General features: G+C 47.4%; 1 protein-coding gene across 6 annotated transcripts in view; it reads right to left on the bottom strand.

Annotated features, from left to right (window-relative positions):
• NR2E1 (nuclear receptor subfamily 2 group E member 1) overlaps window positions 1-20,071 on the bottom strand; it is a 111,556-nt gene that overhangs the window by 2,578 nt on the left and 88,907 nt on the right. For 2 of the 6 annotated variants that reach the window (XM_084962570.1, XM_084962564.1), the window contains 8 exons: window positions 18,366-18,639; window positions 13,542-13,687; window positions 10,240-10,327; window positions 8,443-8,678; window positions 6,721-6,867; window positions 4,554-4,650; window positions 4,018-4,167; window positions 3,657-3,762 (listed from right to left, as the gene is read on the bottom strand). In XM_084962570.1, the coding sequence (XP_084818696.1) occupies window positions 3,657-3,762; window positions 4,018-4,167; window positions 4,554-4,650; window positions 6,721-6,867; window positions 8,443-8,678; window positions 10,240-10,327; window positions 13,542-13,687; window positions 18,366-18,390 (995 nt within the window). In that variant the 5' untranslated portion in view covers window positions 18,391-18,639. Of the gene's footprint in view, window positions 1-3,656; window positions 3,763-4,017; window positions 4,168-4,553; window positions 4,651-6,720; window positions 6,868-8,442; window positions 8,679-10,239; window positions 10,328-13,541; window positions 13,688-16,252; window positions 16,666-18,365; window positions 19,078-20,071 lie in introns of those variants that run through there. The other 4 variants (XM_003353279.5, XM_084962583.1, XM_084962576.1 and 1 more) reach the window with 4 other exon arrangements.

Below are 20,071 nucleotides of genomic sequence, written 5' to 3'. Positions count from 1 at the left end.
AACATTTAATATTGCAGGATATACATGGTGGAGTTTCTCTACGTCTTAAAAAATACACAAATCACACCATTGCTCTCCTTGCTGAAAACATCTCCTATGTTTCCTGGAAAGTAATCCCAAGACCCACATCTCCTCTTCACCTTGGCTGTTTACTCTTTTCAACAGTTCTGTTTCCCTTCCACGCAGGCAGAGAGAAGCCCCAGTGGGTGGGAAGCAGTGGCCATCTAGATAAGACCCCACTGTGTCTGCAGCATTCACCCAAAATGCTGAAGTTTCCCACAGCCTGAGAAAACACTGTGGGAAATAATTACTTTCAAAAGGATGGATTTTGCAGAATCAGAATCCCTAGATAATTAACTCTTGATTTTCTGTGAGTAGATTATCCACTCACCTACTCACTCACTTCTTTTACTCTCTAGTCAGGAAGAGGTTGGATAGTCAGTCAACACAAATTAAGTGTTTATTATATGTGGAACACTATCCTACCCAGAAACAATAACCATGAGTGTATGTGTATGTGTGTGAGAGAGAGAGTCAGAGAGAAAGACAGAGAGGCAGAGAGAGAGGCTCTCTGACTGCTCAAAATTATTTTGTAGAATATTTATGCCCCTGTCATCCACCAGCATACATAACTGTAAGTTTTCTCTTCAGGTGTAAGTGTTCTGGGTCTGTCACAGATTTGTGTTTTTGATCTTCAGTTATAGAATTTATTCTATATAACAGAAGAGTTTATTATTACATATAGTTACACACAGTTGTTACATAGTTATATATATTTTACGTGAAATGCCAGTTTCTAGCCCCCTCCTTATGTCCTAGATAATTAGAGAAATCACTTACAGGGCTGTAACAACTAACTCAGTTTGCAGTTTTAAAAATTAATGCACAATTAGCTCAGTTTGCAATGTTAACTTTTCATTTCAATTTGGTTTTTTGTTTGTTTTTTGTTTTTTGTATTTTTGCCATTTCTTGAGCCGCTCCACGGCACATGGAGGTTCCCAGGCTAGGGGTCAAATCAGAGCTGTAGCTGCTGGCCTGTGCCAGAGCCACAGCAACGCAGGATCCGAGCCTTGTCTGCGACCTATACCACAGCTCATGGCAACGCCAGATCCTTAACCCACTGAGCAAGGCCAGGGATCAAACCCGCAACTTCATGGTTCCTAGTCAGATTCGTTAACCACTGAGCCACGACGGGAACTCCTCAATTTCAGGTTTTTTATTTCTAGACAGAAAAGTGCTAGAGGAGAATGTTCACTGATTTGAAGGAACTAAGAGGTAAGGCATAGTCAGTTTTGTCACATGTATGACTCTAGATATTAACATTAAATTACAGCTGTAGCTGATATCACAAAACGAAAAGTTCATGCCAAAGCAGGTATGTTCCTTTCATGAATAATTTCCTTGTTTTGAGGGTGAAGGAGAAGTAGTATTCTTGTCATTTTTCTAAAACAGACTTCTGATAATTTGGGGTTTAATTCTCTTAGGTTGCCCCAGAAGCAGCTCCCTGAATGCCAGACTCTCTCAGACTCTCCTTACTCCTCTCTCTGGCACCTCCCATGGTACCTCTGCCAGCACCTCTTCTGGCTCCCACTGGCCTCCTTCTCTGCTGCCAGAATCCTACCATTCAAGGACCAGCTCACGTCTTCTCCATCCATCAGGCTTTCCAGATTTTGTTCTCACCCCCGCCAACTAGAATTCATCTCTTTCACTCCCCACTTTGCTTTTTCCCTTCCCTGGTCTGAGTTGGAGTAACACTTCTGCCTCTGTCCTGCAGCGGTAATGGGCAGTATCTTGTCCTTTCTGTGTCCCACAGTGCTCACCAGGAGCTGTGCACAAAGCAAGTACTCAGCAAAAGCTGGATTGAATCAATACCTATAATCACATTCTCCTGGTGTAATGTTCTCTATACCATAAGGATTCTAAATATCAGAGATCAGTTATAATACACAAGTTAGTTTTTAATGGGGAAAAAGGTGCCAAAATTAGGTACTGCTCCATTTTATAACTCTGAACACATCTTAAGTGCTTACTATATACGTCCTGAAATTTAATGTGGGTTTTAAATTTAAAAACCACAGAACTTTAATTTGGAGAAAGATATATATATATATATGCACTATCACTTAACACAATTTGAGTGATCTTCCATGGATAGGGAACAGCTTTTTGTTGTTGCTATTATTTTTAACCTCTCATTTTACAAATTTGTTTGTTTATATATCCCCCCTCCTTTCACGGAAAATCATAACAAGCTGGGTTGTAAGGAACACAGAAGCACTCCGTAGATATTGGTTGCTGTTGGCCGTTGAAGATCTGCTGTGAACCCTAAAGCTCTCAGGAATAGGAGTTCCAAAAGCTACCTTCAGTAACTCTGGAACTGGGAACACTTTTACTCATTAGTATTCAAAAGAGGATTTATAAAAGAAATAAGGAGAACCTTGCAGAAGTTGTATCATCCCAAATGAATACACTGACTTGGGGTTTCTCTGGTCCCTTCAGTAAGGGAAACATTAACCTCCTCTGCTCACTTGATTCAGTTACTCCCACCACAGTGTCTATGGGTAATATTGAGATGATTGAGACAGGTTTCCCTTCAAGATCAATCTGATCAATCTAGAGGATAAACAAGAACAGCAACTCTCTTCTAATCTCATATCTACAACAGCCCTAACTTAAGAGGCTAGTAAGGTTCTACTGCTCTTTATTTTTTATTAAAATTTTTTTTTAATTTTTTTGCTTTTCAGGAATGTACCCCCAGCATATGGAGGTTCCCAGGCTAGGGGTTGAATCAGAGCTACAGCTGCCAGCCTGTGCCACAGCCACAGCAACGCCAGATCCAAGCCGTGTCTGCAACATACACCACAGCTCACAGCAATGCCAGATCCTTAACCCACTGAGCAAGGCCAGGGATTGAACCTGAAACCTCATGGTTCCTAGTCGGATTCATTTCCTCTGCACCACAAAAGGAACTCCTCTACTGTTCTTTAAATGCTTGCCTTTTTCATTTGAAAATGGAATCAGAAAGTCTACCTTATGGTGGATTTGCCCATTTGGTGGGCCAGGAGGAGCACTGCTAGAACCCAGTGACTGAGAGTTTCTACAAATAGCCAAGAACAGCTCCTGCCAGTGGGCCTTGCTTGGCCAGAAGTAACCTGGTGGATGCTATGATTCAAAATGGTTCAACAGATACCAATCACCAAAGCCAGACAGCAGTCATGATGGGGTTAAAGACGACCTCTTTAGAAAATTCTCTGATCCTTCTACTTGGGATTGGCATTAAAGAAAGCTACTTGCCCTTACCAAAGGATCATGTGATCACTCTAATATATCAACTAACATACCACTTTAGCCCTCATTTTTCACCTTTTTCATATCTGAGTCCATTCACCTAAATGTGTACAGCTATTTTGATGGATCAACTTGTTCATCCAGGACAGCTGGAAGGGGTCTGTCAGTGCTTTCACTGTGATAATCTAATTTTATTTACTCCTCTTACCAACCCTTCGAAATAGGTGAGGACATAGATTCTAACTAAATTAACTGGCTGGCAACAGGATCATCAGTCACAATGCTTGAACTGGCTTTTTACTGCCTGCTCATGCATTCACAGCGGAAGCAATTTTCTTAAGTACATGTTCAAGGCAAACAAGGGTCACCTGGTGTGGATGTAGCTGTTGAGAGTTAGCTGAGCCTCATCTTGAAGGGCTGCGATGGCGGCAGCATTCCGGAAACTTCTCAGTTCAGAACCACTGTGTGTAGGAACTAGAAATGAAGACCAGGAAACTATGATAGGCAGCACACAGGAAATGCAGATGGGGAAAGCACTCTCTGGAAGTGGATGGCCAGCAGGAGAATGTGCAGGTCCCCGTGGCTATTGGAAATGGAGAAGCCAGACTAAGAGTATCAGCTTTCTTGAAAACCATCACCTCTTTTTGCCAGGGGTCAGTCTGGACTTGGAGGTGGCTGAATTAGGTGGCAAAACAGGGGAAGAAGAAACAGCAGTTTGTGTCTGCTTACCAGCTTTGAAAGTGACGATGCATTTTAGACAGGCAAATTCAGTAGCGTCTAACCGGAGCTGTCTAAACCGAGCCACCACCTCTTGTAAAGCCTGTATTTCAGATATGATCTTGTTCAGCTTCTGGGAATCTGTGTTGTCACCATTCATGCCTAGAATAAAAATATGGAATAAATGCTCAACATGAAGGGATTTTCATGATTTAATATTGATTTTTGACAAAATTCTGCATATCAATATCTATTCAATTGTCACTCTAAGATATCTGATTCCATGTAAACTGGCTATATTGTATGAAAGTTAATATAAAATCTTCTCTTGGATGATAACAAACACAGTAATTTGCATTTAAATAACAATGCAAGCAGTCATGAATACAACAAAACAACATTATTTGCATTTAAATATAGATTTATAAATGACAGGTATACTCTATTGTTCAGCAGGAATTTGTTATTCTTTACATGTTGTTCTTTTTTCAGTAATGTATTTTTATGGTAATTTCTACAACAAAGTCATTAAATTGTGCAATTCTTACCAGATACAGCCAGTAGGGTGTTAGCATCAACCGGAATGGCCCATTGTGCTATTCCTAGAACAAACAGTTCTCTCCAAGCATCTTCCAAAAGCATCAGCTGTCATACAATAGATGTATAATATAATATAGTGTGTAATTTATAAATTTATAAACAATTTCAATATGTAAATTTCCATTATTTTAAAAAGTGTTTTAAATGCCTGTCTTGTTAGTTTTTCCTCTGAATATTCTAGCTTCCCCTTATTTCCCCGTATTTTCCTTTTTGAAAAGGTGCCTATACTTAAGCACACACATTTGAGAGTCACTCTAATTCCCCAAATTTTGCTTCCCTTGGAAGAAGGTTTACCCTTGTTGTCCTTGCATCCATTTGTTCCTGACCACCTAGAAACTTCCAGGGAGACCTAGGCTCTTATGAAATGCTACCAACAGCTCAGCAGGTGGATTTCCCTCATAGAAAATGTTGATATTATCAGGGTTGAGGCTTCCAGGCTAAGCATGCAGATCTGGGCCCCTATCTTCCTGGAAGGTTGAGGGGGCTGGGCTGGGAGAGAAAGAAAGAGATCACTAATTCCCAAGAGACATGCAGGGAAATCAGGGTGTAATTATGTTACTCGGGTTTTACTGAGTTTACCTCATCTTACTGCCTGATTTTTGAGACTCATAAGTGGACAGCATCAAGGTGCTTGTCATTTTCATTCTATTAAAATGTGCTACTGAATATGTAAAATGAAAATCTGGCTCCTTTTCCGAATTAATATACTGGATTCTACTTCACTGCAGTTTGCTTGTTACTGAAGGGTTTCCACTGAAGGGCTAAGTGGCAGACAGTAAGTAAATTTTGTTTGGATTACAGAGTCTACAAATACTAGTTTTGAGAAAAAATAGCCAACTTACACACATACACACACACAGAGCAAATGGCCCAGGGCAACCAGTAAAACTAGTCAAAGATAGAAATTAACCATCCTGAAAAATCTGTTTTTGAAAAATCTCTCAAAAAACCAGTCAATTCTGGATGATTTTTGTGATAGGATTTTCTTTTGAGAGGACTGAATTGTGAAGGCTTGTAACCAAAATCACAATCAGACCAAAAGGTTTAATTTTCAAAATGTTTTATTTTTAGTTTCATTGTATTAAGTACAGAAAATAATACTTTAAAAATGCAAGGTAAACAATGTCTAATTCTGACCATGTCTGAAAGTCCAGGCCATGAAAAAAAGAACATCCATGCTAGGAGATTAAATGTTTTGAGCACATTGCCAGGTCTCTCTGTAGGAAACGTACTTCATATTAAGGGGCACTATTATGCTTTAATTAGGTATAAAATGAATTAAAGAAACAAATCCTTTGCTTTTAGAACTACTTATTAGCCTTTTGGGAAATTTGTCATTAATTTCCACGAATGCACTGGTAATAGCCAATGGTTGTGAATACTTCATTTTCTTTCTTTCCCTTAAGGGTAGAAAAATTCTGGCACAGGCCACTTCTGACATTCCTAACAACAAAATTTCTGAGTTTTGATATGATGCAATTTTAAAGGCACATAGTTTTTTCCTCCCTCTTAATGTCATTTACAACCACAGGATTATGTGTCAGGCCTACTTGTTTACAAAATCTCTCAAAGCACTTAATGAATCAAGGGAGGTGTGCAATGCACCCTTTAATTCTGTATGCTGGTAAATCAGTGGCCAAAACCAAGCATCACAATGGAAAATATAAAGCTGTGAATATAAAATAATGAGACTAATTCATAACATCTTACAGGGGAATGCTCTCATCACCTTCTGTTTCTCTCAGTTCCAGTGTTCATAAGAAAACATTGTTTTATTAACAATTTTAGAAATCATTAGATTTTTAAAAATGTTTGATTAAATTTGACATTTCAACTAAAATAAAAAAAAGATAAGGATCTTTTTGTGTATTTGTTTTTGTAGATCATATCCAACTTTGCTGACATAATATAATTACATTTCTTAATAAGGATTCTATAGTTAAATATTTTGAACCCATAGCAAGAAGCTAAGAAAAATCATTTCCTCATTGCTGTTAAGAATGGATGGCCTGGCCTTGGTGATTTATCCAGGTAACCTCTAGTTTCATAAGTTGAGTAGTATTGTTTCTTTCCCAACCTCCTACCTCCAAGAGCTCAGTGCCCTCTTGGTCATACCTGGTCTTGCAAAGATAGCGTGGAGAAAGCTGGCACACTCTTAGCCCACTTGATGCTCATAAATAGAAGCCTGGCAGCTGATTCACACACTGACTCTGTGGCTACTTCATAGAGATACATTGGGGTCCCATTCACTTCATGAGGGTACTGGGTGAGGAAGAAAGAGAAATACGAGGGAGTAAGGAAAGAAGAGCCAATTAAATATTTTTCTAATTTTTAAGGGAAGAAAATAGGAATGTGGATGTTCTGCTTAGGCAGGCAGTTGTCACAGGGGGATAAAAACCAAACATCCACATCTACAGAGTTTGAGAAACAGTAATTGTTGGGAGAGGCCAATTTCCATTCTTTGGGGGCCTGTTCCTTCCAGAAGGGCATCTGGCTTTTCTACCCTCTGCAGCAAATTTTCTTCGGGCTAAGCCAAGTGCTAGCCTGTCTCCCAATTTAGGCAAGAGCTGTTTGCATTTTGAGTAAATAAAAATAGATGTGAAAAAAGTATAAATTAATAGGCATCCCAAACACAAATATGCATATGAGTATTTTTAGAAAGGATTAGTATATTATGGAAATATTTCAATTAGACATCTTAATCATTCACAGAGCATTCCCATTCATAACTGACAACATATTCATAACACTACTTTCCCAAGCTTATTATACACATCAAGGGTAAGAAAGCAATATTAAATATTGTTCCTGCACATGTGCCCAGGTGTTTGGCTTCCCTGCAGTATGGGGCTGCAGCTGGTCATCCTCTGCAGGAGAGCTGGAGCCCTTCTTGGCCTGGAGTAGGGGCTTTGGGAAGGTACTAGCTGGAATGCTGAAAGGTAGTCCCTAAGTGGCACACTTTTGAGGTGGTTTTGGCTGTGGTCCTACTAGTAGAGGCTCCATCCTCGTGTATATTTATGTGGCTCAAAAGAGAGTATAGGGGAGTTCCTGTTGTGACTCAGTGGTAACGAACGTGACTAGTATCCATGAGGATGTGAGTTTGATCCTGGCCCTGCTCATTGGTTTGGGGATCCAGCACTGCTATGAGCTGCAGTGTAAGTCACAGACTCGGGTTCAATCTGGCATTGCTGTTGCTGTGGCTGTGGCATAGGCCAGTGGGTGCAGCTCCGATTCAGCTCCTAACCTGGGAACTTCCATATGCTGAGGATGCGGCCCTTAAAAGAAAAAGAAAAAGAAAAAAAAAAAAAAAGAGTATAGGGAGTGGGAAATGAAGCCAGGTTCCTCAAACTGTTGTAACGTGGCGAGCTTCACCTTCTCTCTTGCATTAGGGACTCAGAGCTTTGCCCAAGAGATTAGATCTCTGCAATTTACAATTCAGGGGGCTCTTCTGCCAGCTATAGGCAGTTTCTTTCTTCTAAAAACTGTCTGCTTTTCTGGCCTCCAGAAACACCTACGCTGCCCTCTGATTTCAGACAGGTGTTTTCTAAAGGTGCAAGTTCCTGGGCCTTGCCTCAAATTTGCTGACAGGGGGATGGGCCTAGGAGTCCACATTTGTAGTCATTTGTAGTCAGCTCAGAGAGTGACTACTGCACACTAAAGTTTGGGCACCCCTGACTCAAAACGGGAGAATGGGAGGTCTAGAGCTTCCTACAAAGGTCGGCCAAACTGAGACCCCTGAGGTCGCTCTCTCTCTCCCTCTTTTGCCTGAGCCATCCCAGCTAAGAAGGAATGGGCGCGCCCCTTCTTCTCCCGGCTCTACCCAACAAGGCCACTGACCTTGGGCGTGGGCTGAGCCAGGCTCACGAGGGTCTGGCGCTCAGGGGTGGCGGACACAGCGGCCAGCTCCAGACCGTGGGGCTCCAGCTGCGTGACTGCAGTGAAGAAGGCCGGCGCCGGCAGTGCGGCAGAGGGGAAGTGCGCGGCCGCCCCATTCTCTTCCTTGTGTCCACGGAAGTAGAGAGCCACCTGCTTGCGGATGGTGGACGTTCGAGGCCCCCGCTCGTGCTGCACCGCTGCAGAGACAGACAGACCGGCGAACGCCGGAGATCAGGGACTCAGCGGCACTTGGACGCTGCTGCGCTCCCGGGCCAAATGCTACTACGTACGTCTGAGCAGGCAAGGGCACGCGGCAGGTGAAGAGAGGGAAGGGAGAGGGAATGTGAGGGCGGGGGGCGCTCTGAGACCATCTAACCTTTACACTGTTTGCATAAGGAAGCTGAAGTCTAAAAGAGCAGCCCGGCCCAAAGTATCACGATAATGCCCGAACCTCAGGCAGGACTAGGAGTGTTCTTTGCCGGTCCGGGGCTCCTCTCCAACCAGAGGAGGCTGCAGAGAAATCAGAGACCTTCTGGGCAGGAGGAGCTAGGTCTTGTCCACAATCAGGGGTAGAGGAACCATTGCACAGCCAGGCACAACGTCTCTGCACAGATTTTTCCCACTCCGCCCGACGACTAACTCCCCCCACCTCCACCCTAGGTCCCCGTGGAAATGCCGTTTGGCCTCGGAAGGCCCCAGGAGAAAAGAACCCGAGCCCGAGGCCGCTGGGGGATGGGACGAGGGAAAAAGCCCGACTCCAGAGTGTGCTGGAGGAAGGCAGGGGAGATGTGACAATTACCACCAACAGTTTAAACAAACAAATTAATTCAGGGCAATCTTCCGCTCGGCGAGCTTGACAACTTGTCAATACACAAGTTCAACAGGTTGGACGCTCCCCTCCTGCTTTCTGCGCCGAGGAGGAAGGAACTCTCCTCATTGCGCGCTGTACCTCACGGGGATGCCACCCTATGCGGGCATCCGTGCCGGCAAAGACCACTCTGCACCCTCTCCCGAGGTCCCATTCCTCCCCCATCACCTCCGCCGGGTCCGGCCTGGGGCGCCCTCGCCAGGCCACCTCCAGGCACGCACTTGGACTGGATCTAAGCTCAAGAAGCATCCTGAGGACCTAGTTCTTGCTTCACGTCTTTAGGATCTTTCTGGTTGGGTGTCCAAGGCACTCACTGGTGTCACCCGCCCCTCCAGCCCTTTTCTTTAAAGCTGATAGAAGGCCCTAAAAAAGCCCAGATCACCACTAGGGCCATCCTGATTCTCATGTCTCTGCCCTCCCTCCTTCAATCCATCTCCTAGTCTCCAAGATATCCTCTCCAGATTACCTAGAAGCAAGACCCTGCGGGAAGCTAACAGGTTTAGGTCTGGCTGCAAAAGGGCTGCAAGGAAAGGTAAGAAGAGGAATTAGGAAGGGAGGCAGGAAATGTCACACATGTGTCCTGAGCAGAGTGAGGCCCCAGGAACACTGGCTTCATGCAGATGGCTGTGAGGCACAAGCGTCCTATGTGGGCATGGGCCTTGCCCTAGGGAGTTTGATGGAGTGAGAGTGGGGCTCATGCGGGGAGATGACTAAAACCGGAGGCCAATTCCCAGCATCTGGAAATATGTGCTCAGGAGATGATTTACATGCACTCATAGAAGTGACATTATCTTCTGTACACATACTTACTACTCAACCAACATTAGAAGAATAAAAAGATGTAGTGAGAATGTACTAAGTAAAATATGTACTAAGAATAAAAAGATTACCATCTTTGTTCATGTTGACTTCCAAACACTTCTTCAGCCGACATGCCCTGCACTGGTTTCTGTGTGTCTTGTCCACTGGGCAGCCTCCCTGAAACAGAGTGCAGGGGGTCAGAGAACTCCAGGGCCTTTAGAATGGGGACGCTAAGCCAGCGCCAAGGTGGGGGAAAAGGCATGGAGGCGAGTACGACCCCACCACAGAACTGTGCAAGCAGCAAACCTGGATTCTAGAAACAGGGCCAGGAAGAGAAAGGGCTGGGATTCCCAGGGCTACTTCAAAAGGACAAGCCCTTGACCCTATGAAAGCAGGCAAGAAGGAAGGTCCTTCAAGCAGGTGAAGGGCCAGAGCTCAGGGTTTGCCAGATTCCACCTTGCAGGGCTCACGAGGGGAACTTCCGCCAGGCGCAGAGCTGGTGGATCAATGGCGAAAGTTTTCAGGACCGAAGACAGCGACCTGGCCCCAAAAGAGGAGGCCTTAGAGCCCTAGAGCCAGCAGGCTTGCCTGCCCGGGATCCCTGCCACAAACGCCTCCTGCTAATTATGCATTCTGCTTTCAGGTCTTGAGTCTACCCCTTTCTGTCACTTTCTGGGTGAGCCCATTTATCTGTCAAATATCTCCCACTACTATTCTTCATACTCCTGTTTCCTCTCTTGCCTTTGCACTTGAAGACATCCTTATGATCAGCATATTGAGAGTTGTCTCAAGGCTAGCCTCATCCCAGATTCATAGAAACACAGCCATTCCTGGAAGGTGAGGAAGAAGCCAGAGTGGTTAGGAGGGCAAGGCCTACAAAGGTGAGGGCGAGAAGGGTCGGGCCCAAGGCCTGGGCAAATTCTAGAAATGCCCACCATGTAAGTATGACCAGGAAGTTAATGTGATGGACTGTCTGACAAAATGATAGTATGGATTAAGTATATCAGCATGATAAGTTAAAAAAAAAAAAAAGAGGTAATTGCTGCCTTAGAAATATTTTTCTGAGAGGCATGAGAAAAAAATGTTTTATCTAATATGATTTTCTGGAAAAGTATTGGCCATTAAGAGGAAAATTACAGAGGAAATTTCTAATGGAATTAATTCAGTGTTAGGTGTTACTACTGAGGGAACATGTATATAGATACATAAAGAGTCACATCTATGTATTTAGATGTCACATATGTATTTTATGTACAGGAAATACATAAGAAGTTTGGTGCTCTCTGATGTTTATATGACTTGCTACTATTACATTTATAGTGGGAAGAAAGATAATAAAAAATTCATTTTGCTTCATATCCTCAAAATTCATATACTCTGAATTTGGAGTAAGCATATTTTCTGAAATATCCCTTAGGAAAAAAAATACACTCGAACATACAATTTTATAAGATCACACCCCTCTGATTTAAAGTACTTCGATTTATTTAAAATAAACATAGGGCAGAAGCTCAGTTTCCGAATGTCTTCATTACTGTTAACAATAAATTGGAATGCTATTTACCTAATCTTAGACTAAAAGAGATAAAGGAAATATTTTTTCTTTCCTAATTGAGTTCTTCAGGGCATCTTTGCCGGCCAGTGTAATAGCTCTACGTAAAGAAGTTTAAATAACTTACTAAAAGAAATCATATGTCTATCCTCAAATGTAATCCTCCTAGTATTCTGATAAACACACTGATGCAAAAATAGAAACCTTCATTAGTTCTTAAGAGTGTCTTTGAACCAGATCAAACGTATATAAACATCTGAAGTCTGAGAGAAAGATGCGCACCTCAGCTTGGTCCATTTATTCTCTATGCAAGAAGAGGACTACCATGCCTGATGAGTCTATTATCACTCCTTTACAAGCACTTGGATTGATATCAACATGTTTGAATTGATAGCCAACCCCTTTGAAAATATCAAGCATAACATCCGAGATTTTGATTCCCCAATTCTGTGCATAGAAGTAAAAATAATTTGAGTAGAGGTCTGCTCCAGTCTGATGATCCACAATACTCTCATATTCCTGTGGAGCTAGTGGGATAAGTCCTGTGTGTGTATAATGTGATGTGTCCATATGGTAAAGCTAGAAGCTGATACAGAGCTTGTACCCAATTAAACAGGTAACCTATTTTGAACTAAAGAGTTCAAAATAGGTTACCCAACTGCAACATCTTCTTGTTCTTATTGATAATCCAAATCTATTATAAATTGGTATGAGCAGACATAGCTTCAGAAAAAGGTAAACAGACAATATATGTGTGTATATATATACATGCATATATATATATATATATCATATATATATTAATTAGTGAAAATGTTTTACCATTTTGGTTACCAAGGAATGACTTCTGACTACTGTACTCTCCAGGATCTTCTTAGAAGTGGAGGTGGTCACTCTGTACTTAGGATTTGTGTGGCTGGCTAAGGAGAAGACCAAGTAGGGGTCCAAAAGGTGGATCTCTGAGGTTGAAATAAACCTATTACTTAGCTGGAAACTGAGTCAGTGGGAGGGGTCTGCTGACTCTTTCTGGAAGCTCTAGCTCACACTCAGTGCATGTCCCAACTCCTCTGTCTCTTTGAGACACTTCTGCCTGCTTAAGACCAAAACACAATTAGTTAGGCATCTCTTTAAGCAGAGAAAGAGGAGATATGGAACCTTGGAGAGGCTCCCAGTTACTCCTTCCCTGAGTGCTTTCTGTTTTTGCTCACTTGACTTTTTCTGACAAGGCCCAGCTAAAGTCACATGGGTGTTGAAGCCCCACTGCCCACTTCCAAATAGCCCTGCTTCCCCAGAAGTTGAAAGGGCACAATCCTTCATACAGCACATCCTCTCTGTTCCATCTGGCCTACACTCACTTCAGGCCTCAACCTTGACCGGGATGCCTGTGCCTTTCACATCTGCCCTGACAGGCCCTGGGTCAGGGCAACGAGCGGCTAGGAATGGGGGTGGGGTGGGGTGGCAGGCAAAATAACATAGCCCTTTCACCTCCCTGAACCTGTGGTTTAGATTCTGAAGTTCCTTAGATCCCCCTGGGCTGGCTTTATTGCCACTGGCTTTACCTAGTGTCAAAATCTGCCAGAGGATTTTAAAGAAGCGGGGGGTAGGGTAAGGCGGGGGTTAGGATTTCAGCTTTCCTCCTTCAAACTCAGCTCTCTTCCCTTAACTCTCCTCCCTACCCCCAAGTGAAAGGGCCACTGAGAATTGGGGCAGGAAGAAGAGAGGAAAGGAGGGGTCAGGGCCTGGTCTCCCCTCAGCAGCTGGGACACTCTGAGGAGGCCTGGGCACAAAGGAGGGGGAGGCAGGAAAGGGGAGCCAGGCAGTGTAGACCCGCTAAGGTACCTGATTTCCAGATTTGCAGACATACGTCCTATTCCTTCGGATACTTCGTTTGAAAAACCCCGAGCAGCCGTCGCAGGCGTAGACCCCATAGTGTTTTCCCGAGCTTCGGTCACCGCACACTTTACAGGGGATATCTAAAATACGGCCTGAAATCGCAAGAAAGACGGAGAAGGGGGGAAAAGGGTGAGAGGGAGAGGAGGGCGGAGAAGAAGGAGGAAAGGAGAGAGGGAGAGAGAGATGCTAAGCAATCTGACCTCTGAAGGGATTAGCACCCAAGCTGCAGTAAAAGCAAATAATGAAGTGATTTTATAGCCAAACTTTTTTTCCTTGAGCAAGTGTCAGTTTCCTACAATGAGCATTATTCATGCACCGCTACATGTATTTGGGTCTCTTCTAATCGCCGAGACCCATTTTGGAATAAAAGATTACAGAAGGCCGGGGCGGCAGCAAGGCTCGCCGCTGCCTTTCTGCTCCGCGAAAGTTTGGCCGCCTCCCTCCTCTGCTCTTGCATTTAACAGAGAAAGTTGTTAGTGAGCGCGCGAGGAGACAAACTTGAAATGTAAAAGGGAAGGGAAGAAAAACAAACACGGCTGGAACCAGGGATGGCAGCTGGAAGGCAATCGAGTTTTCGCTGAGCTGCTGGGCGGCTGTTATTATTAGGATTATTATTGTAATGCTAATACTAGTATTATTAATGATAATAAGGGTAGTGGTAATTGCCCAACTTTCACTTTACCTATTAAAAAAAAATGCTCGGTAGATCGCTTTTGAGAAATGATTTCTTTTAGGAAAAAAAATTTTTTTTTTTCTCCCCAAAGTAGCTAGCCCCAAGGTAGGCAAGCAGGAGAGTGTTGTGTGGCCATTCCCTGTTAGGTTACAGTGGGACAGCGCCTCTCCTCCCTCCACTCCCCAAAGTCTTCCTTCTTAAAAGCCCTACATCCTCACTCTAGAGCCTGCGTGGATCCCTTCCTTCCCGTTTTTTCCTGCCGACTTCGGAGGCTGATTTTTTAAAGGTTATGTCTGACTGGTTTCCCTAGACTGCCCCCACCTCCACTGGCCGGGACAGTTGCCTGACTTCAGAGACGTCTCCTTGGAATCCCCGCAAGCCTAGGGGTGGCAGCGGACCCTGGAGGAATGTTAGGGAGAGGAGAGAATTCGAAAATTCAGAATGGAAGGAAGGAACTATTTTTCTGTAAGGTTCAAGGGTCCAACAAGCCTGAAGCGGTTTGTAGAGACTTAGAAATCCTTCCTCGCACAAAGGAGGTATTAAATAAAGTGTTAATTAATACTTTGATAATAATGATATAGTTAACGATACTAGTAATCATTAACTGCTTTATATTTAATTTTTCCTTTTGCCACCAGGCCGAAGGCCTCCAGTGTTGTCCTGGGCGGCCTGCGGCTTGGCCTCGTAGAGCTCGTCAGCAGTTCCCCCGACCTCTCAGGTTGGGGACCACGATTAGACTGGGATGGTTAAAGGCAAGGGTGAGGATGACTGGGCCAGGGGAGTAGGGGAGGCGAGAGCGCGGATCTGGCAGGGCCGGAGGCCTCTGAAGAGGAAACTTGCTGGTAAGATTCCGAGGCGTCCGGTGGGCGCGCACTCGGGACCCTGGCACCAAGTAGCTGCAGGGGGTGGGGGCGGGGAGAACGCTAGCGGCCGGGTTCGGGGGTGGGGGTCGGCAACGTCGGGGTCGGCAACGTCAGGCTCGGCCCTGGGCAATTACAACCCCGCCGTAGCACCTGCCTATAGAGCCACCAGTGACCCGTCAAAAAGAGTAGCATGGGAATTCGGATGGCGACAAAGGCCGGCGGGGGAGGCGCGCAGCGCGGCGACCACCGCCTCGCCGCCCCCTCTCCCCCAGGGTGGGAGGAGAGGTTGTGCTGGGGGCGGGAGGGGTTGGAGGGAGCTAGGGGAGCCACTGGGTTTTGTCCCTCAACCCCTCGGGCCTGTCACTGCGCCCAAGGGAAGTCAACGGCCGCCCAGCAGGTGCCCTCACTCTGGAAAGCAGTAAACTTGGTTTCCAGATTTTGCAACCATCCTCCTCTGCATAACACACACCCTCTGGCTGGGCCAGGGTCTGTGTTTGGGGTCCAACCATCCTGTCGCCCCGGATGTCCTCCTCTTCTCGGTGGCACTTTTGATGATGCCAAGATGAGCGCTGGGAAGGAGCAGTGGTGGGGGTTCTCTTTCATGCTTCCCATCCAGCCAGGAGGCCAGGGACAAGGATATCTGGAGAACCCCGATGGAGTGGAGGGAGTACCAGTGCCGGGTGGGTGACCCTTCTCAGGCTCCGGGAACGGGGCTCCTCGACCTTCCCCCCGACCCCGCCTGGGGCGGCCAGGGCAGCAGGTTGGTCTCGCCCCTGCGCAGACCTCCCGACGGCGGCTCCCGGGACAGATTAGAGACAGGCATACCCGCCTGGGGCGGGCACAGGAGGGAGGACGAGAAAATTCCGGGGCAGAGCGGGTCTGCGCCTCAGACTCCGCCACCCAGCCACGTTAAGGTGACTTGGGGTCACGAGACAAGCTGGTTGACCCCGTTGCAAAGCTCCTCTCATTTAGCAAGTCGAGCGAGCTCCGACGTGAGGCCGGCGGGAGTTTCCTGAGGCTGGAAAACCGTTCTTAACTTCCCTCGCCAGGGGGTCCCCTCGGGGCTTTTTGTGTGTCATAATTGCCTAAAGATATATGGCAGCTTCGATTACTGTAATTACCATCAGAGGCTGTTGAAAGAAGTTAGTCTGGGCTGCAGGGGTGACTGGCCGGGGTCTTGTTACCACCCAGGCGGGGCTCCTGGGTGACATCGCTCTGCTCTCCAGCTGTGCGAATCCAAGCGAGGCGGGGGTTGCAGACCTCTCGGCCTGGCTCGGGCTGACCTCGCCCGCTGCGCGCCGACCTCCTCGCTGCCCGGGGCGCGAGGGCCGCAGGCTTGGGCCCGGCTGCCGCCACGGGTCTGGAGGCCTAGATGCCTCGGCGCCGCGAGCAGGTGCTGCTGTCCTGCCGGACTGAGAAACCTCTGTGGCGGCGTCCCAATCCGCGCCGGGGCTTGAGGCTTACGAAGCCCAACTCAGGCTCTTGGGAAGCTGGAAATCTCCAGAGTTTCCCTAGTGTCACTCTGCCTTTTCCCCTAAAAGTTCGAAGGGTCCATAGACATGAACAGCATGCGGGTGCGGCTCCCAGCGAACCGGGTTCGCGCCCGCCCCTTCCCTCGCCTCCTAGGCCTCACTTTTCAAAGCCTCTCAACCCCAGTGACTCTGCAACCCAAGAAGGGGAAAGAGACTGAGGCTCCTTACTTCTAGGGAAGGAGGTGAGGGCCTCTCACAGGACAAGCAAGCACAGAGATCTGCCGAGGCCAGCAGGCTTCGGTTTTTGCAGAGGAAGCTCAGAATGCACCAGGAAAGATTTCTTTCTGCGCCTCCAGGGAAGGACCCTCACATGCAAGAACATGGGCCACAAAAAATACGCTAGCCCGCCTCCCTTTCCAGAGATTCCAACAGCAAGGACCAGATAGGCCCGAGGCTAACTGGAAACGCCAGCCCTCCACCAGGATCGTCTCTGATTAACCAGCGGCTAAGATTCTTCCTCTTCTCCCTCTGCCCTAGTTCTAAACATTTCTCATTTTCTCTTTTGTTCACGCTCACTTTAATTTTTAAAACGGCAGCGCCCAAAGCCAAAACAAATGGATAAAGTGAAAACACAACCCACTTCTTGGGAGGGTGGGGAGGAATTGCATCCTACTCCAGTGGGACTTCATTATCAGTCCTCAGAAGTATCTCGGACTCTCCCAACTTTCAAAGACTTGGGACAATGAAGGGGAGTGAGGGGAGGGGGTGTTCAAGGAAAGCACAAGTGCCAAAAATGCTATAGGTGAAAACAAGGGCCGCGGGAGCACTCTGGGATATGGGGACTTCGGCTGCGGCCACCCCCAGCCTTGGCCCCTGGAAAATGCAGCCCGGGACCACGGGAAGGCGGGAACTGAAATGCCCAGCGGAGATCCCGGCATTGCGGCCTGCACATTCTCGAGTTCCGCAGGAACGGTGCAAGCAAATGCCCTCGCACACTCTGCCCTGCGCTCCGTCTAAGGGCGGTTAGAGATCAGCCGCGACCTGGCGTTCTGAGGGAGAGCCACCAGCAAGCAAGTTTAAGGGAGGAAAGGAGCGCGTGAAGGGAACAGGCCCCACTCTGCTGCCTCTGCCGAGCTCCCGCTCGAAAAGTCTTTGGGATTAGGGATTTTGTCCTCTCTTTGCTAGAGCGGTTCGCCATACTTTAAATTCCCCAGTTATGACCTACGCGGATTTAGGATTAAGGAAAATGTGACTTTTAAATTGTTTCTGCTTCCCAGTTTGCAGGATTATTTGAAATAGCTAGAAACGGGGTGCAAAGCATTCCATTCAAAATCCGCTTTGCGCAGAGTTGCTTTTGCGCGCTGAAGCTCGGAGTTTTGAGCGAGCGTGTTATTGTGCTGCCGCCTGGGGCTTCGGCCTAGTTCCCGCCCCCGTCTCCCCCCTCCTTCCACGCACCTGGCGGCTAATAAGTAAAGGCAACTCGCGGTACTGGTGGGCTGCCTGGGTCGCAACCTTCCCACCATACCAGGGAAAGGGGAGCACCAAGCAATCCAGAGACAACGAAATTGTTCTTCCCTTCCCACAAAACGCACTGACTGACTCACGGTCTACAAGTAGCTGGGCCAAAGCGCACACCGCTGGAGTCCCTCCCTGGGACTCAGGCTCAGAGCTTAAGAGCTCGAGGCAGGACCTCCCCTGCCACCCTGCCCGCCCTCCACAGCCTTCGCGCCTTGAGCCCCGCGGCGGCCCGATAGGTACCCACTTGTTGATCCGGCTGGCTTGCTCATGCTGGCGGTCCCGGGGCGGAGCGGTTGGTGGGCGCTGCCCGAGTCCCGGCCGGCAACGCCCGCTTCGCCGCCGGGCGCCGCCGCTCTCCAGCCGCCCTCCAGCCTGCGAGGCTCCGGGGGCTGGACAGGTGGGTGTCGGTTGCGGGCTGCGCTGCTTCCCTGGCGCTCAGAATTCGTTCCACAGTGGAAATTTAAGCATCCTTAAGTTTCTTCCCGTCTCTTGCAAAACCGCAGCTGCTGGGAATGTTGCTTGGTATGGACATAGGCATGGACAGACAAATAGAGAAACGGACAGGCAGATCGAGGGAGAAGGGAGGACAGGCAAGAGAGGGGTATTGAATGACAGAGATGAAGACACGAAAATGGTCTTCCTACGGAGCAAAAAGGGCAAAATCCCTCTCTTTCCCCATTCCTGTCTCTCAGTCTTCAATTTCTCCCTCTACATTAGTCATGAGAGTGTGGGCAGATCTCTACAGACCGCTGCTCTTTTAAGGAAAAAAGGAAAACATACAACCGCAGTCTCAGACAGATGGGCTCGGCGCTGCCCAAACCCGAGCTCGGAGTGGGAAAACTAGATTGCTGGGAAGCCTTCCGAGGGAAGAGGCGGCCAGCTCCTGGTTTCCGGGGACAGCCGAGCACGCAGCGGCCAAGGGTCCCCGAAGTTCATTACCCTGTGACTTTGTGCCTGTCGCTGCGGGCTGGGTCCCCTGTAATATCTCCAGAAGCGCTCTGACAGGCAGCCGCGGGGAGGGGAATAGGGCGTCCCTGGCCCACTTAGCTTTTCCCCCAACTCCTGGCGGGGTCTGACGTCAGCCATGTGCGGGGAGGGGATGGAAAGAGGGAGGGGGTTAAATGCTAATGATATTAATGAACCTCCAAGCGGCTCCCAAAGAAAATGCAGGCGCTCTCCAAGCTGAAGAGTTAGTGTGAATATGGGAGTGTGGCTCTGTGCTTGCGTGATGGTGAGGTCGGTGCTGATCTTCTAATAAAAATGAATTATTATATTTCATGGCAAGGGGGAAGGGGAAGGGAGCTGGAGTTTTCTCAAAACGCTTTTCCCCTTCTGTCCAGAGCGCCGGACAGATTCGTGGAAGAACTGGGTGGCTGTGTGTTTGTGTGTGATTGTGCGCCCCGGATATGGCCATGTGAGTTGGTTCATTCTTGGTCCCATGCCCCTTCTGTTGGGTAAAACTTGGATCTGGCCCGAGGTGAGTAATTATTAATTTTGCAACTATCTACGTAAAAGTTATAGGCGAGAACGCTATGTCTAGACTTGGGGCCTGGGATGGGGTTTGATGGAGGCTCCGCGGTACTGCGGCCTTCATACGGTCCTTGGGCATCAGCCGCTAGCAGGGTGCCGCCGACTTCCAAACTAAAGCCCATTCCGAGCAGGTCGAAGCTATTTTGCCTCCATTATTTCTGCACCGGAGCGGCTGGAGGGTAGAGCTTTCCTTCGCGCAGCTTGTCTCCAGCGGGCTTCGCAGGCCCCCCTTCTCAGGGACGAGGGATTCTGGAGAGCTCCCTCCCCCACTTTAGCCCCCCACACTTTCCGTCCATCTTCCAGCGATTCCTGTGCTCTCTCTGGCCCTAGTCCCTGCGCCGCGCTGGGAGAGCGCACGCCTACCGAGCAGTGATCCCCGATCGCTAAGAGATTAATTCTTATTTAAGCTCTCCCAGCAGC

The sequence above is a fragment of the Sus scrofa genome, chromosome 1, assembly GCF_054392235.1.
Source record: "Sus scrofa isolate SSC_HxYL_T2T_F1_AM1 chromosome 1, Sscrofa_HxYL_maternal_Yorkshire_Landrace_v2.0, whole genome shotgun sequence".
NCBI classification, from domain to species: Eukaryota; Metazoa; Chordata; class Mammalia; order Artiodactyla; family Suidae; genus Sus; species Sus scrofa.
This window is presented reverse-complemented; position numbering and strand designations above follow the sequence as displayed.